Source organism: Colias croceus, chromosome 4 (assembly GCF_905220415.1).
Source record: "Colias croceus chromosome 4, ilColCroc2.1".
Taxonomy (NCBI): domain Eukaryota; kingdom Metazoa; phylum Arthropoda; class Insecta; order Lepidoptera; family Pieridae; genus Colias; species Colias croceus.
In genome coordinates this window covers 11551555-11571083 of record NC_059540.1, presented here as the reverse complement: position 1 = coordinate 11571083, position 19529 = coordinate 11551555, and the positions used below count along the sequence as shown (strand labels likewise).

General features: G+C 33.0%; 1 protein-coding gene across 5 annotated transcripts in view; it reads right to left on the bottom strand.

The window, feature by feature from the left end:
* LOC123690827 (integrin alpha-PS2) overlaps positions 1–18555 on the bottom strand; it is a 102095-nt gene extending 83540 nt beyond the window's left edge. For all 5 annotated transcript variants that reach the window (XM_045634899.1, XM_045634900.1, XM_045634902.1 and 2 more), the window contains exon 1: positions 18272–18555. In XM_045634899.1, coding sequence (XP_045490855.1) covers positions 18272–18420 — 149 coding nt within the window. In that variant the 5' untranslated portion in view covers positions 18421–18555. The remainder of the gene's footprint in view (positions 1–18271) is intronic.
* Positions 18556–19529: the final 974 nt, after the last annotated feature.

Below are 19529 nucleotides of genomic sequence, written 5' to 3'. Positions count from 1 at the left end.
CGTTCACTGCGGCATGTCCAGTATCGGGCCATCAGCGACTACACCACAGTGCGGCGCCCAAAATCGCAGTTTTCACCGTGGTGCGGCGAGGTTTTTTATATGTTAATCAATGACTAGAAAAGATACAAATATATTTTTGTGATCACAGTTTGAAGTAGGACTCAATTTCGTTTAAAATTCGTATGGCAAAATATTGGACACACGCATAGAAAAGAAACCGTTTCTTTTGTGTGCGGCATGTCGAATATTTTGCCATGGACAAGCACCTCATGCCGCACTGTACTGCGAGCGCACCGCGTGTCAATCTCGCATAGTGATGTACCAGGACCGCACGTGTCGTTATCAAATTTTTAAATGACAATGATACCTTTGAGTTAGTTTTTTTACTTTCTTTTATTTCGTAGCATAAATGCAAAAATGTGATGACAGTTGTGAAAATAAAATAAAACATTAAAACAAAAGTTACTGAACAATTTCCTGATAGTACGCTATCAAGTACCTTGTTTTATATGTGTTTTTTTTTTTGTATCGACGATCTCGTTATCTGTTAACAAACAGACTGAAATATACAAAATTGATTTATATCGATATCGATGTTTTACTTTACAGTGTTTCCCATCGCTATTACTGTAAACATGCCGTATCAACGCAGTGCGGGATGGCAAATAATTTTTCACAAAATAAGGGGTTTACATTTTCCCTCATATCTTTTAAACTATTGGGTCAAACTAAAAGCTATTTATGCGGTATATACAAGACTATATATACTATTATCCGTAAAAAAAATTTTTTGAAATATCTTGAAATTTCATGAAATTATTAACCTTCAAAGCCAGTAGGTGCGATGTGATAAAAATGGCTCATGACGCACAGTGGTGAACTTGGCGATGTGAAGTATGGAAGACATGCCGCAACAACGGTAAGTTTGGCATTTTAGGTGCCGCAGTGAACGTGTTAAACCAGTTTTTTATTGTTATTAAATATTAAAATTTTTGTATTAAATACTTTGTAACACCCGATGGTTAGATATGAATGTTAGGTTTAAGAGGCCTTGCTTAAAAATGTTATAAGTTTGAAAATGAAAATTAAATGCTTTATAGGAAAACAATATAATTTTTAAACATAGTTAAAGAGTAATTACTTTGTTCTAACATTTTACATTAATAATATCTCTTGAACTTTCTCTACCTCAGGAATATTTTGACATAAATTTATATCAAAATCTCAGAAATATTAGAATTTAATCTGCTTAACAACACATAATTAATCTAATTTGCTTCATTATCTATTCAAAGGGCATCCCTTACAGGAAGGATTGTATAATTACACGAGCCGGCGGTATTTCTGTCGGCCTCCAATTAAATCAGTCGTCACCTGTCTCCTCCCCTCCCCCTCCCACTGCGGCTGGCGGCGGGATGCGCCCGCGCACGTGCCCTTCCTACAGCCGATGTATTGTAGTCCAGCATCGAGATGTTGACAGGTACTTATTTTATGATTAAATTTTCTGAATGTTTAAAAAATTAAAATGAATATACATATATAATTTATTTGCAACAATGATTCAGTATGCAGCATCCAAATTGCCGATAAATAAGATAAAGTAACATAGGTAAGTCTGTCCGATAACGTTTATTTATGATGATTGGAATATAATTATATAATTTTACTAGTCAAAACAAAGAATGTGTCGTATGTGATTTTCATTCCGACCTTTTAAGCATTACTTTCGAAGTATATTAATAAAAGAATTGAATAATTTTAAAGAAAATTGAATTGCAATGGACAAAAGTTAATCCTTATTCGAAAATAGATACATTACACATTTTGCTCGCCAGCTCTTACACTACATCCCATGTTACCTATAATATGTTATCACACTTCGGCATCTTGTAAGAAACAGGTGTCTTGTCATGACAGGATATCTACTATACTCGCCTGTTGTTTATTTGTAATGTAAGTTCATAAATGTAATAACAATATAAAATTGGTTAAAGTTTTTCGAACGAATAGAAAAATAAAAAAAGCATGAATTATTGCGAGGAAGGAGGAATTATTGAAGGTGAGATTGCAAAATGCAAGTACACGTAACACTATCAGTCTTGCTTTAAAATAGGGAATAACTAGATACTTATGACAAAGACAATAATAAAAAATAGAGACAATATGCAAATATTCCCATAGTAAATCATTACCCCGTTAAATTATAATGAGGTCCCTAACCAGTACCTCTAAGTGAGGAAAGTGAACTTGTCCTTATAAGTGAAACAACAAAATATTCAATATTTTCACTTCGCCCATTAGCGCAGAACAAAAGGCTTCATTTGTTGCGTGTGCGCAAATATTACACTATCTGAGACTCCACTGCAAGATATGCTAAAGGCAGATGAAATATAGATTACACTAGGCAAAACAAGCAAATAGTCATCATGGTAATCAATAACAACAAAAACTCCAAAAATAACCACTTAAAAAACCTAGAAATCATGCCAGAGGCGCAGGCTATGGAAAAATTCAATATATTCCTGTACCTCTAAATAAATAAAATATCGTCACACACTATATCGCATTCGAATAAGAATCTTTTTATTTACGAACGTTTTATATGAGGTAATCGGTGTTTTTTGTTCTTCAGATACCTTTAATTAACATATTATGAGTAATTGTTTCTTTACTGACTCATCTGTAAGAGTATATTAGGTAGTTCAAATGTTTTTATCGCTCTTCGCTCTTTTTTTACTATATAAAAATAAATCGGGTTTTCCTTTCTGACGCTATAACTCCAGAACGCACGAACCGATTTCAACGGTTTTCCATTTGTTGGAAAGGTCTCTGGCTCCGTGAGGTTTGTTGCAAAGAAAATTCAGGAAACATTTCAACAGAAAAGCGCTGGGAAAATCATTTTTCACATACAGCGCCTTATGTAACATTTCGTTTGGTGTTTAAACTATGAAGGTGGTATTTAAATTTTAAACATAAGGTGGCGAAACGGAGTTCGCCGGGTTTGCTAGTGAAGTATAATTTTATTACTGCCGTATTAATTTCCTAATTTTTAAAATAAAAAACCTGGTTGAACTAAGAAATAAATATTATAGCTTTGTTACTGGACGTATGAGCTTGAATCCATTCAGTGAAAGGTGCAAAATACCTTACACACGAGTGCTATCGAAAGCTGCACCAGTTACAGGAATAATAAGCATTGTTTGGATTCTTATTTCTTAGACTGATGTTATTAAAACTAAGATAAGCTATTGGTATGGCCTATGTATTTATTGATGTATACGTATAAAAATTTATTACTACATTTTATCCTATGGTCTTATCGTTAGAATTTTATCAGATCATTTGGTCACTTTAAACTAACATCTCTCAGTGTTTGAAATGAAACTAAGGTATCTATGTGTTACGATATTAATTATACTCTTATTAATTTTTACATTTCAACGCATTCCAGTAGGTAACGCATTGTTAGAAATATCAACAAAAATGTTTGACTGAGCGTACTTTACGACAAACTGAGCTTATTTCATGAATGGACGCTAAGCGCAAGCACACAATGCACCAGAATAACTCCATAACGTAACTAAGAAACAGGAGCCTGTTTATATAATAATGTTTACGCGAGCGCGCGCTGATAACGTAATACTCTAAAATTACCGCCGGAACTGTGCCGAGGTGAAACATTATGTATTATTCTATTTATGATCGTACAGCAGACCACCGGCTCCTGGACTAGCCACAGGTTTTATAATGTTAACAAAAAAAAAAAAATTCTCCTTTGTTTCTTCTTTTAACTTTTCCTGACATTTTATTCGGGGGTAATACAAATAACAGCTTTTGATAATTTTCAAAGCGAGAGTTGATAAACGTCGTTTCTTCGTCGATCGAGGGATCTTTACACTAACATTAATCTAATAACATTAATCCAAAGGGTCTCTGATTCGTCCAACGAGTGATGTTATTTCTAAGATTGTTTAGAACTACTGAGAACAGGATTAAATATTTATTGTACTTGAAGTAGAATAATGACTTCATAAAAGTAATTTATGCACATAGTCATATATTTGCAGAATTATCTCATTGCATCAAGTTTATAAGGACGTAATAAATGAATATAACCAAAAACAATATCTGGCAAATATTCACACTGACTCAGCTCTGAATCCGTCGACCTTGCAGTTTTTCTTGGCTGCTTTACGTAATGTGAATGTGGATAAAGTTTGTTCAATGTTTTTAAGATAACAAGCGTTGGTACAAACACCATTCATAATAAACTGCTAACGCATTAAAATATCGTATTAATTATTATATCGTTAATTAGATAACAAACAATTTAAAACCCTTTAATAGGCATTTATTTAAAATAATGAGAATCTTATTCACAATCAAGGTTAAAATAACAATAGTTTAATGAACCAAGCGTCTCATTTTTATAACATAATCCCAGTAGACACATTCGTGCAATTTGAGAACAATACTTATCTCAGGTTTCCATAACAGCAAAATAAATTTGCGTTGTAAGAATTGACGTCATTTTCTCTTGACAAGCTTTGGTTTAAAACTCTCTTATGAATTTTAAATAGAAAATAAAACGCTATTTTTTATTTTTGTACTTATTTTTTTTATCTCACGGTAAGTACTTATTCTATAAATATAGATTAATTCTGATGTTTTATCATTTCAAAGCTAAACTAGTAAAGTTAACTGAAATGAATTGTACCTATTTTTTAATCATTTGTTTAGTGCCATGTCCAAGCCATGTCAATATGAAAAATCTGTTCACAACCGTTTCCCTTACCACCATTCCATTTAAAATCTTTCACGCTCCATTAAAATGAGCTAAAACAATATAGACGTTGGCATTTGACGGATAGGTCATTAAAGGCCCAGCCGGATAGACCTTTGAGGGTCACGTCGGCCATAAATCTTGTGGTGTCGAATTTCGATGCGCCTGCGCCGCTCCAGTTTCATTACGGACCACCGGGACGGTAGCGTGCGAACAGACCTAGGACTATATTCTATGGTTCTCGTCAACGGTACATTTTATCATACCTTGAGTACTATACATCACGACAATAATAAAGAAAGGAATAAGGTTAGTAATTGAGGTAAGTGATGGTCAAGAAATTGTTCTTGGTGACTAAGAAAGGATCCTACTCCCAGTGACATAAAACATAAACAACTTTCTCTTATAAATTTATTAGAGATGAGAACTTGTGGCTGATGACGTATTGATATTGCTTCTAAATTCCTTTTAAAATTGCATTGGCTAAGTAGACCTTGAAGTTCAAGGTTCAAACATACAGGTTTAAGGCACAGGGCAAAATAGATGGATGGGAGATATATAAAATGGATATAATATCATCAAAATGTATTCCACTGTCATAGAATGTATTTGTGTGATGTAAGGTTTGATTTCTAGCAACCGAGTGATTCATATTGAGATTTGTGACGAACACAAATTAATGACTCTTTTGACCAATTTATATACGAGATGGCGCTATGCGTAATGTCTCAGAATATTCATTATTAACACTTATTCTTTCCAGAATTTCAATCAGCATCACTGTTTGTATTGACCAAACTTTAGTCACGGCTTACCATATGGCCTTATGTCATGCGCGTGGGCAAACCATAATCATTCTCAGAATATTATATATATTGTGTGCTCTTGGGTCACGTTCAGGTCTCAAATATAGGTATTAAGTTAGCTTGAGTCATGTTATTACACAGACGACGTGATTTCTACAAGTGTGTAATATGGATTTGTCATCAAATTACTATTACTTGATTAAGGTCGGGGAAGTACCTTACCTTGTATCGAGTGAAAGTAAATATTATAGAGGTATATGTATTGTATAGGTATTATGTACAGCGATTTTTTGTATCCTTCAATTAGCATCTGTCGTAATAATAAATTGTAACTCTTATTCCCTGATAAATAAAAAGAAGAAAATATGTATTTATATAAATATATATAAATACAAATAATTAAGGTGTGATTTGTTCACAAACTATAAATTCTATTAATCAGTAAATACTCGAAAATTAAATTGTAGAGACTCAATAGAAGCTCTACAATTGACTTGACCATTCAATTATTCACCATAAACACAGTAATTACGAAACAGGAAAAGAAACATGCAAATAGACACTCGAACAGGCTCTAGTGGAGACTGAATGAAGTGACGTCACCGCCCACGCATCACCATATGGTCACTAACCGGTCCCATTCACCACTTTGCACCAATTATTTCATTGAAAGCTTATTATAGAGTATTGGTCTATTTGCGGTAGATTCGACTTAGCCAAGTGGGATCGGAATTAAAATTATCAATAAAAGAGGCTGTTGAAGTGTAACTATAGCGTTCAACTGCTTTAGTTTTTGAAGACACAGAATAAACTATATTGGTTACATCCAGCTTATATGTTAGTTACATCCAAGGTTACATCTATATAAATAATGTCAAAACGGACCAGTACATTTTGAGTAAGAAATAAAAATAATATATTAATTTTCGTATTTGTAATATTATCAATACATTATGATTAATCTATGTATTTCTGTTTCCACGATTTTATAATTATGTCTGCAATTTACCTGTCATCAGTTTTCAATAATATACAATCAAGTCTGATATCATACATATTAATAGGAAGTATAATTGTAGACGTAAACAAAATAATTCTAACGCTAATAAATAGATAAATACATGTAATTGAAAATCAGGTCAGCGAGGTCCTAACCCCAAGTTATCTAGTTAATACAAACTTATGATAACTAATTCATATGAATAAACATTGATGATCTCATTACTAGACAATGATAAAAATAAGTGTTTTTTATTTATTTTAAAATGCACGAGCCTATTACGACCTTATTGGTACCGATGTTCATCACTATGACGTTTAAAAAGCAATTAAATTTCAATTTATAGCATTTCCGGCGCGTCACATCCGCGTGACGTGCGCGCGCGCATACAAACGCATATAAAATGTCACCCCTTGGCGCCATCTGGCGGCCAACGGGGGAACCGTGTCCGTCCATTGTTTTTACGATTAAATACGGGCTGTGGATATCGGTCATCTATTCGCAAGCGGACACTCGCCATTTTTGTCGCGAATTGAAATGCATGTGGTATTGGCTTCACACGTTCCAATACGTGTGTAGTTTATTAAGGTGAAATTTGGTATTGAAAAAAATATGTTGATTTGGTACATTTGATTGTAAAATTAAAGTAGTCAATGGTATGTTAATTATATTTGCATAGATGTTTAGTTGACTTCCTTGTGTATAATTCTTGACGGAACTAAGGCACAGCATAACTAGCAGCTAGCAAGAAACACAAACATTATAACTACGCTCTTGGAAGAGTCTGCGGTAGAGTCTCTTTAATTTATTTGTAACATATAAGTACGTAGGTTCGTTTACAAATAGAGAGTATTAAAAATTTCTACCAGAGCACACACTAGACTGACCACCTACTTGACCGTAAATAAAATTGATCTATAATGTATGAACTCTACATCTCTTAAAATTATATTCTTTTCATTTATATTTGTACTAGCGGTCCGCCCCTGCTTCGCCCGTGGTACATATTTCGCAATAAAAGGTAGCCTATGACCGTTCTCGGGTATCAAAATATCTCCATACCAAATTTCATGCAAATTGGTTCAGTAGTTTAGGCGTGATTGAGTAACAGACAGACAGACAGAGTTACTTTCGCATTTATAATATTAGTATGGATTAGTTTACCTATATTAATATTTTACTTCCTTATCAGTTATCACCTAGGTATCCATTGACACGAATAACTTATATGTAATAACTAATAGCAACATTACCTTCACCGCAACCTGCAATCACAAAGATCAGTCGATGACCAACTGTTGACTCAGCCTGCGTCATCTCACCTGCGCCACTGCGCTACCTTGACTCATCGTCACGTGATTGTGTATACAAATTATGTTACTATTAATTATTAATCTGTTTTCTGTATCTGGCATTAACTCTTAGCAGTTAATCATTTTGTTTATAATAAAAAAAATGAGATTTTGCGCGTAAAATCACGCAATGCCATCTTTGATTTGTCACTATTTCATAATATCTTAATCGAGTTAATGGTAATTTAATATAATTAGCACCATTTTATTTATTGAAATTAAAAAGTTCGCAATTATTTTATTCTCGGTGTGTTTTATGAAAGCTTTTACTTTTAAATAAAGCTCACTCAATTTGATCAATTTTGCAATATCCCAAGCGAAAGTATAATTCAATCTAGAGCAGTATTGGCCAATTAATGCGAATGCTGTGATTTAAAAACCCGTAACTCTACTGACATTTACGAAAATTGGAAAGAGTTCGATCAACGAGAGTACTTTCATAAAAAGTATATCTAAGATATTAACAGTTATGATCCATTTTTCAATATTATTAATAAAAAAAAAAACTGCAACATAGAAGTTCTTGTTCCATGTATTTTATATTCAGAAATATTTTTGCATCCATAAAAAAAGATATACTAAAATCATCACTATAGAAGTCACTCTTGTTTTATTTTAAAAAAGAACATTTTGTTTATTGTTAAACAATTCTGTATACAGATAATCTTGTGGTAATATTTCTTGGAGCGATGTTACAATTTGGGTCAAGGAGTCTGAGTAAATTCGCAGAACAACCGATGCATCTACAAAAGGGGAAAATATTGTTTTGTTTTTGACATTGACCGGTTTTATGTTAACTCATACTTTTATCATTTTATAGTTCAAGGATTTGCGAGATTTATTTTGTAGCTTAAAATATATATGTACTTCGATGGCTTATAACTTTAAAACTAGTTTCATAAGACAACTGTTTCAGTATCATTGAAGAAAATGTAGAGCAGTATACACAACAGTACTAGTCTTATCATAAAATATAATCATATATAGCCGGTATAAGTAAAAGAGAAAATAATATAAAACATGACGATTACAAAAAAATCATATGTGTAAGCAAGTAAATATGACCACAAATATGCAGTAACGCGGTAATACTATGCAATAAACATTATGTTCTTGACCCAAATAACGTAATTAGTAACAGTAGCAATTATAAAAACAAATGTTAATTCAGCAGACATGTTGAATACAAGTTCAAAGTCACATCTCAATTAGAGAGTAATTAGTGGCTTGTTAACACTCTGTGGCCAATTTATTTAGTGTCTGAGCATTTCTATGTATAGTACTACCTATACATAGAAATTGTACCTATTAGGTACTGTACACCTTTATATAATTTAATTGATATAGCTCAATACATGTCAGAGTTATATATTGAATGTATGGTGGTTGTAATGAGCAAATCAATCAATCAAGATCGTATGTGATCGTCAATTATCGTATATACAGACTATTGTAAAGTTTGATCAAAAGTTATCTTTTTTGGACATAATAATGAGTAGGAATTGAAAATATTATTATCTCACATAAAGAAAGAAAGAGTATCTATCTACCTACTATATAGGTACTACTATATACCTACTACTTCTACAGTAATAATTACTACATAGGCTAGAGGAACCTCCCAACATAAATTCAAATTTCATATTAAAATCAAAGCAAAGTACGTCATCAATCCATCCCGATACATTACACTTGCTCATGACGTTCCGATTACAACAGAGAAGCAGAGGCCGCCTGCTAGCGCCATATTAGTATCGGGGTCACGGATACTGCGCCGGCGCAGGCGTTACATGTCTTTGCTGCGAGTCTGTTTGTCATTGCTATTTTTTCATATGTTCTTGTGAATTGCTTTTTTACATATTTTAGTATTTATAAGCAAGAACAGTGGTTTAATTAATAATGGTACTGAGTTAATGAATGTTGATTTAAACTGTTTATTGACTCAATATTGTAGAGATAATTATGTAAATGTACACAAAAAATAAACCCTAATGGAAGAAAACAAATGTTTGACCTTGTTTTTAATCTGCCCGTTAAAGCTATCACTAAAATTTATTAAATGACAACGCGCTTGTTAATCCAAAAAAATAAGGTATTAATACTAAGATCCCTTCTTGTCGGACAAAATATGGTAACTAAATTTAACGAATTTTCTCTATTTTGTTTTGAGTTTATATACACCAAGCTCCCAAGACAGGGCTACTTTGTATCTACTCTCTCTCTATTTAATAATCTGTAATATCTAAACATCTCGATCGAGCACAACAATACAGGAAGTCACTTTATCCATCGAAACTTAGTTTTCAAGGAACATTTAACGGTTCTGCTGATAAATTGTCTATCGCAACGGTAGGAACAGTAGAGCGGTGAACAAACATAATGATGTAATTACATTTGCGGTTGTAGACCAACAATGACAATATTGGGTTGAGAAAGCTTGCTTTGAGTCATGTAACTTGTATGTTTTTTTGGCGTATGAGTAAGATTTTGTTCATCAATGAAACTGTGTTTTATGTTATAGTATGTAAGTGATCTTTTAATATCTAGGAAGGAGACTGTTACTAGGAGTAGCAAGCGTGTTTACTCGCATGGTATCCACTATCCAGGTAAAAAGATTTGTGTATGAAATTGTATAGAGATAACTCAGATTTTGTACATACAATTGAGTAGGAAGTAAGATATAATATATGTGCTAAAAAAGTAACATGCGGGGGTGTATGCAAAAAAACCAGCGCGTGCTGTATGATAATTGAGGATTTTTGTATTAAAAATAAAACATCGGAAGGCCGGACATGATAATACAGTGGAACAAAAGTAGCGGTTTAGGAGATAACGGGGTCGCCGGTTATCACGACAGATATGCAGGCGCCGATTCACTCGCTGCTATTGTTTTTACTCTTTCTAGATAGTGTATTGTCTTATTGTGCGCTTTTCGTTTTGGAAACGTTAATTATTGGGTCTGGGAATAGTATAGTATACATTATAATAGTCATTAAGTATCTAAAGTTAGTCTAGTAGTAGAGTTACTTTGCAAGTATGTAACAAAAAATGATAACCGGTTTTGTTGAAATTTATAAAAATATGTATAATTTTAGACCATCGTATGCTAATGCCATATTAAAACTAAAAAGTAAAAACTAAACACAAGAAGAAAGTTTATTCAAATATATATAAATTCGTCTCAAATAATTTGAAACATACGACAATCCAATTAAACCCAATCCAATCTTAGAATAAAAATATATAAACAAAACACCAATTAACCTTGTCTAAAGTGCGTTACATTTACATAAGTTACCATCTGGCGTGAATATAAGGAGGATAAATCACGAACACACTCAAACCTACATTCCGACAGCTCGACAATAAATGATTGATAAAAAGCCCATCTCACGGAGCTGGAGACGTCCAAACTCATTACTTATCTGTGCCATTAGCTATGCACTTGTTCGATACAAATGTTAATGATATGTCGACGCGTTCAGGGACGAACGTTCGGGCCACTAAAGGTCGCTGCATTCGATTTTTCAAGTAGACGCTTCATATAATACAGTGAGGATATCAGCTGTTATCAATAATACATTCTTCATAATCAATTGGATTTGGCTTTGGTTAAAATTGTTAACTTTCACTCTTTAATATGTACAACAAAATTTACGCTAATTTTACACTATGCCTAGAGTAGAAGAGAGTCTAAAACTTTATCATTTCCACGCATTGCAAAACTGAAGAGAAATATTCGTAACTAGCTGTGCCCGCGACTTCGTCCGCGTGGAAAATTGACTTTGGATAGTTTTCCCACGATAAAAAGTACCCTATTAGACCAGGGTAGATAATTTTTGAAACAAAAAAAAATCGCAATAGGATGAAAAGGAAAAATAAAAGGAAAAATAAATTACGGTCAATCCGAGTTCGGGAAGTGGGAGGGGGGGAGCTTTTAAGATAAAAAATGGTTTCTCGCGATTTCCGACAAAACTACAAGTCCTACGGAAAAAAGTTCAACGGCAAAGTTGTAGGTAATAAAAAGATCTACAACCTTTGTATTTTCAATTTTTTCACATAACCTCAAAATTTAGGTCAAAAATTGAAAAAAACCGAGTTGTTGGTTTTTTTATTTTAATAAGTTTTTTATTAATTTTTTTATTTTAAAATTTGGTGGAAACTTACTTTATTATGTCCCAAATACACTGTAATTTATTTGATTTAAAATATTTATTTTATCGCCTTATTTTGAATTAATACCAAAAAAACAACCTAATTCTCAATCGAAAACTCACCCGTCAAAATATCGGCTTTTTTCAAAAACTTGGGGAGCCTTTTGTTCATTGAAATCTCTACTTTCATATGGTGTAAAAAATAAACATTACCTTCTTATTCTTATTCTTAAGTGTGCACAGACGATTTTTCCGTAAGTATTACAGATAACAAAAAACTTTAAACTGATATCGAAATTACTTATCAGCCTAATGAGTAAAATGGCCGTAATAAATTTTTAAAAATAAATCGAGAAATATCAAAAAAATTATCTTCAAACCCTCCCATACATTAGGTACTTGTATGAAATATGAATATCCCATATACATTTCATATGAAAGATTTTAGTTTTCTTTTTATTTTTTTGGTTTTCTGCTTTAATTACTTCGCAAATTTGAAGTGGCATTTTCCACGCTTTTCCCGGAAATTTTCACACATTTTCCGGATATTTTTCGGGAATTTTCCAGGCATATACCGGGGATTTTCCGGATATTTTACAGGCATTTCCTAGACATTTTCCGGACATTTCCCTGGCATTTTCCAGGGTTAACCGGGGCATTTTCCGAGGATATCCGAAAAATGCCTGTAAAATATACGGAAAATCCCTGGAAAATGCCCGGGAAATTCCCGAAAAATATCCGGAAAATGCGTGAAAATGTCCAGGAAAATGCCTGGAAAATGTCCGGAAAATGCCTGGAAAATATCAAGAAAATATCCGGAAAATCCCCGTAAATTCCTGGAAAATGCCAGGGAAGAAATGTCCGGAAATTGTCTGGGAAATGCCCGTAAAATATCGGGAAAATGCCTGGGAAAATAACCGGAAAGTCCCCGGAAAATGTCCTGAAAATGCGTGAAAATGTCCGGTAAAAGCGTGGAAAACGCCTGGGAAAATTTCCGGAAAATGCCTGAAAAATATCCGGAAAATATCCGGAAAATGCCTGGAAAATCCCCGAAAATGTCTGGAAAATTCCAGGGAAGAAACGCCCGGAAAATGTCTGGGAAATGCCTGGAAATACCCCAGAAAATGCCCGGATCATTCCCGGAAAATGCGTAAAAATGTCCGGAAAAAGCGTGGAAAATGCCACTTCAAATTTGCGAAGTAATTAAAGCAGAAAACCAAAAAAAGAAAAAGAAAGCTAAAATCTTTCATATTTAATGTATATGGGATATTCATATAGTAATGTATAAATGGGTTTAAAGATAATTTTTTTGATATTTCCCGATTAATTTTTAAAAATTTATTACGGCCATTTTACTCATTAGGTTAACTGATAAGTACTTTCGATATCAGTTTAAAGTTTTTTGTTATCTGTTGAAAAATCGCCCTTGCACACTGAAAGATTACACCCTGCATATTTTCTCTTGTCTCGGCTTTTCGGTAATATTTCAAAAGAAAAAAAAGCATCTGTTGTAAGCAACGATACAACAAATATTTTACAGCATATTCAAAAGCAGAATGAGGTGAGAGGTCCCAGAAGGGATCTCGAAGTTCGAACTTCGAACCTCGGCTTGGGCTGCAGTCGCTTGTGTGGAGGAGGCCGGAACTCGGAAGGACCCTAGACCCTAGTCGGACGGGGAGTAGGAGCGGATCGATCGGTCTTTATAATATAACCTTTTGCGAACGAAACGATAGCGCGATTCGATAATTCTAATTCGATACTAACGCCATCTAGTTAGGTAAAAGGAAACATTTTTGTATGGTGATAAAATATTATTATGATTTATAATAGAATATATCTGTGGGTGTGTAAAAAAAAATCCAGCTAGTTTCACACTTAAGTTTATAATTAATTTTGCAACACGAAAATATATTAATTACCAAGCAGTACAGATAATAAATACTGAACAAAAGTCAATGTTTATTTCGTACTAACGACATGTTATTGATGAAGAAATGATAACTATCAAAAACTGACTTTTTCTATGATACAATATACATGGCATATTTTTTAAATTATCTTGCTCAAATCTGTTCAAGATTATGATTTATGAGGGTTTTGTTGGAACTTGCAATTGTCAAAACTGAGTATTACATTAAAACTTTTATGCAAAAAATGCACATTACAATTAATAAGATTACAAATTTAACTAACAACAAACAATTTAATTTTATCGAGTTGATTACCTTTTGCCCCGGTTGCCTAGAAGAAATTATTGCTTAGTAATAGGTGGCCTAATAAATATACTGTATTTTTGTATAAAATCGTAATATAATTTCTTTTTTGTATAGTTTGATTAAAATTAAAGAGTTAAATAAATAAATTAAAAAAATTATCATTTTCCAATAAGTGATTTTAATAAAATCTCATAGATGGCGCTGTTACAAAATTAACATTATACAACTTCCTTTTTAAAACTATGTTTCTCTTCCCAAGTTACTTAAATGGCATAATTTTTATAGTGTCAATCTAGATATTGTCAAACAACATTTATATAATATGCGTCATTTGATTATTAATTTCCAATAACACTTCATAGATGGCGCTGTTTCAAATTTGTCTTTATACTACTAAGATTCATTAAACTGTTTCTCTGCCAAAATTACGTAAATGACGTAGTTTTTATAGTGTAAAGCTAGATAATAGCGTAGCTTACTCAAAAACAACATTTAAACATGAGTCTTTAGATTGTACGCTGTCGTAATACACGAAATACGTAAGAAAAATAAAGGTTCACAGCTCCTCCCCCGTAGGTGATAGCTTGATAATATGTAGCCTATAGCCTCACCCGACCTGTTAGTAATATTCATGCAAAATTTGAAGTCAATCTATGCAGTACTTTTCGAGATTAGCCCAGACAACCATACAGACAAACAGACAAACAGACAAACAGACAAAAATTCTAAAAACTATGTTTTTGGCTTCTATATCGATTATAGATCACGGCCCAAGTATTCTTTTAAAAAAATATTCAATGTACAGTTTTGACTTTCCTACGATTTTATTATATGTATAGATTAACATCAATCGTTTTCTTAATACATATTACAAAATGATATTGGATGCACCAGAACGAAAGGTCGTCGTAACTAATAAATCAAGAAAGCGTCGCCCTTACAAAAATAGCCCCGTTCACAAGTAAATTAAATAAAAAAAGCTAAAAAGGGCGTGCGGTCTGCGCGCGCGCATGTGGTGTGCATGTGACGCCGCACTGTTTCCGGTTCCAGAAATTAAATTTTTGCATCCTATTGTCTATACTCAAGGGTGTCAAAGATAATAAACATGTGACATTGAAACTGGTGAAAGACTTACTTTACTTTAGAAAAAAAAAATGTACCTACTGGCTCCAAACTCAAACTCAAACTCAAACTCAAACTCAAACATTTATTTATTCAATTAGACTTCTTCGAGAAGCACTTTTGAAACGTCAATACATATTTTTATCATTTACCACCGATTCGGAAAGCAGTATCTATGGAGAAGAATCGGCAAGAAACTCCATAGTTGCTCTTTTAAATCATTTCAGTATTACAATTTAATTTTACAAAATATGTAAGTAACCGTACGTATATATTATCATAATATGCCAAAGAACTGTCCTGCGGTTCTCACGCGACAACCCTCCATGGGTTTTTATCTTCCATATATTCCTTAATGCTGTAATAGGCTCTCTGAACTAAGACGTTTTTTACATAATTCTTAAATTTAGCACTACTAAACTCTTTAATACTATGAGGAATTTTGTTGTAAAAAAGTATACCTTGACCCATAAATGAATTTTTAACTTTAGCTAACCGGTAAAATGGCATTTCAATTTTATTTCTGTTCCTTGTGCCATAACAGTGTCTATCTCCTACTCTTGTGTGTAAGTCTGCGTTTTTGTGTACATATAAAATATTATTAAATATATACTGTGATGGTACAGTGAGGATACCAGTATTCTTAAAGAGATCTCTTAGTGAGTCCCTAGCACGTAAATTATATATAGAGCGTATGGCTCTTTTCTGTAATATAAATATAGTTTCAATATCTGCAGCCCTGCCCCATAGCAGAATTCCATAGGACATAATGCTATGAAAGTAGCTAAAATAAACCAATCTAGCCGTGTCTACATCGGTGAGATGCCTTATTCTTCGAACTGCATATGCAGCTGAACTAAGCTTAGCAGCGGTGGCGGCAACATGGGCCCCCCATTGTAACTTCTCATCTAGTGTCAATCCAAGAAAAACAGTAGAATCCACAGGGTATAATACCTCCCCGTTTAAAATAATATCCCTTTTCACCTTTTTTACATTTGGAAGGATAAATTCTACACAATTTGTTTTTTTTGCACCTGTTAGTCTTAGCGTAATAATTTATAGCCTATAGCCCTCCTCAATATTTGGGGTATCTTACACCGAAAAAATTTTTCAAATCGGACCAGTAGTTCCTGAGGTTAGCGCGTTCAAACAAACAAACTCTTCAGCTTTATAATATTAAGTATAGATTGAGAAAAGTTTTAAGGTCATGGTATTCGTTAATACCAAATTACGAAATCATATACATGTTATGAAAATGTATTTGAAGACATTTTCACCTATTGTGGGCGCTACAATCGATGACGCTATGACGCCTACTGCAATGATCACATCTCGTTTTTTCGGGACTAATGATTTCATAATCACTATTCGTAGGTACACATTAAATTAATTGTGATGTATTTAACAGTGTTTAAGGTAAAAAATTGTGATTGCTAAATTATATGAAAAATATGCAAAGTTACATTGTGACTCTATGTTTAAAATTTTTGCTTGTTTTTTAACCTATAATTTATATATAATTACTCTTACATAAATCAAACAAAGGTCGCCAAAAGTTCTGCTTATGTTGTACCTTTGATTTAAATAATCAATGCATACTCTATGTTTTCTTAGTCATAGAGCAAAATCAAATTACTAATAATTATCTAATACTTATTTCATATTCAGTAGAACTCTAGGACACTTAATAAAACAGTCATTAAAAATTTACTAAAATAACTCTACTATGTCATTTATAAATGGAATCAATCAAATGATACACAATTAGCAAATGTAGAGTCTGTTTCATTATTATGAAAACTGTATTGAAATAAATCAGGACTATGTATAAATAAGTAATTTATTTTTGCTCCGTGATCCGTGATAAATAATAAATCCGTAACTATGTCATAAAATGACGTTGTAGAGCAAATTGGAAAACAGATTTCTACTAGATATTATTTTCTTATTTAAGTATAATTTTTAATTAATGGACTAATAAAAAACGTATAAAATTAAAATTACAATAGTTACGTAAAGCGATTGCTATTCTTCTAATAAATAAAGAATGTTTTGCGGTTTTTCCACGTGTTAGGGTTATCAACATATTTGCATAATATTTATAAAAGGGTAGAGTTGTGGTAGCAAAAAAATATTTTTATGATAGCAAACTATAATGTAATCGTGTACATTCATAATTATAATAGAGCTTAGCTTTCTAAAATACTAAAGTCGCAAAAAATCTAGATAATTCATCACCTGACATACAATATTCATAGGTTCAAGTATTATTTTTCCACGACTTAGTCTAAACATATAGAGGTACAATCAAACATACGAGTAAAGACCGACAGCCCTGACCAAGGAATACTAATTCCGTTTTTATTTATGGTATACTCTATATAGAAGTTCAAATAACAACCATCGCGATTTGAGTCACTCAGCACATTGTAACACTCAATTAGATGCCATACCTCTTGCGATCTCTCGGTAGAGTCAGTTTACAATACATTATTAACACAAGAGACGTGTAGGTATATGACTCTATATTATCATGAATCGGCTCAATGAATTGAAAATGATTGAATTCCTGCTAAAAATCGCACTTATGTATTCCTTGGCCGATGATGTCATTATGATAAACTTCGATATGCCTGAACTCGTAATCGCAACCTTCATATGACCATTTATGAGGTACGACGTCGTCCATAAATACTTTTTATTTTAATCTTAAGGTCTCGCGCGAATGTGTTCGTGATTTGTATTCGTCAGACAGAAATGTAGAGTCAACACTACTTTTAGCGCTAAAATAAACAGACACAAACTCTATAAGTTTTAAACTTTTTTATAAATACTTACATTTTTCTATCACCGTCCACATGGGACTGGACGGTGAAGCCGAACATGGACTGATAGTTCCCGGTGTACACCACCCTGGACGGGATGTCCACATTGAAGCCGAGGGCCCCAGCCACGGCACAAGCGAATACACACAAAAAGAGCGCCATCGTTAATAGAGCACTAAGTCACAACACAACACAAATACACTTTAAAATAAAATTATATAATTCGTCCTCATGTTTCGTTTCGAGTTTACGTTCGTAATTCCGCGGGTTGGCGACGTGCGCTCTCTGCGGCGTTCAGTTCCACACTGAAGGCCGCGATCGCGAGTGAGGTAATCCTTAGGAAAATAAGAAAATACGTAAAGCGCTCGTTTCGCACGCTTTTCTGGGAAAATCGCTGAGTTGACCGCGACATATTGTTTCGTCTAAATTTGACCAATATTGAGTCAGGTCGTGATAAGACCCATTCATTGTTCTGCCAATGCCAGGTCCTTCAGATCACAGACGTCAGATCATCATTCACGTAAATTAATTGGAAAACTTTTCAGAATCCGTCATTTATATAAAACCCAAGTTCCAAAGCATTAAAACAAAACATTCAATATAGAGCATGAAAAAATGTGTATGTTTATTTTTGCAACATGTAGAGCCGAGAGCGACTCTACAATCCTACCAATATCATTAAAAATCATGTTCCCGTAAAATAGAAGTTGACTCTAGGTAATAAATAAAACACTGCATAATATTTAAATACGTTTATTCAATAATTAATTACATTGACAACAATATAATAAGTTATATAAAAATACTAGTACATACAAAATCTCCGCTTAAAACACCAATACTGAATCATAACAATTACTTTAATAGGAATACATTTCTTATTACAATTAAAGATGTTAAAATAACGTGTATACTATTCGACTACATCGAAAATATATGTTAAAAAATATAAAGCACGCGTGATATTTGAAATAAGCTGTTATATTTCCAATTTTTTTCATTACGGATGGTCGAATTTTGACTCAAAACTCGTCATAATCCAAACATACACATGAAAAGCTAATTATTTTCACTATTAATCATGTGTTAAACTTAAACAGTGTAAGCTAGATAATACCGGCTTCACTAAATCATAGACAACATTTTTGCTCTAAGTGTAAACTGTAAACATCCGTTGTATTTATTGCTAATGTCTCTTTGTAAAGTGTTAGCAAAGCTGTTAAATATTGCATTGCACTCAAATTATACAAGTTATACATTATTTATAGACA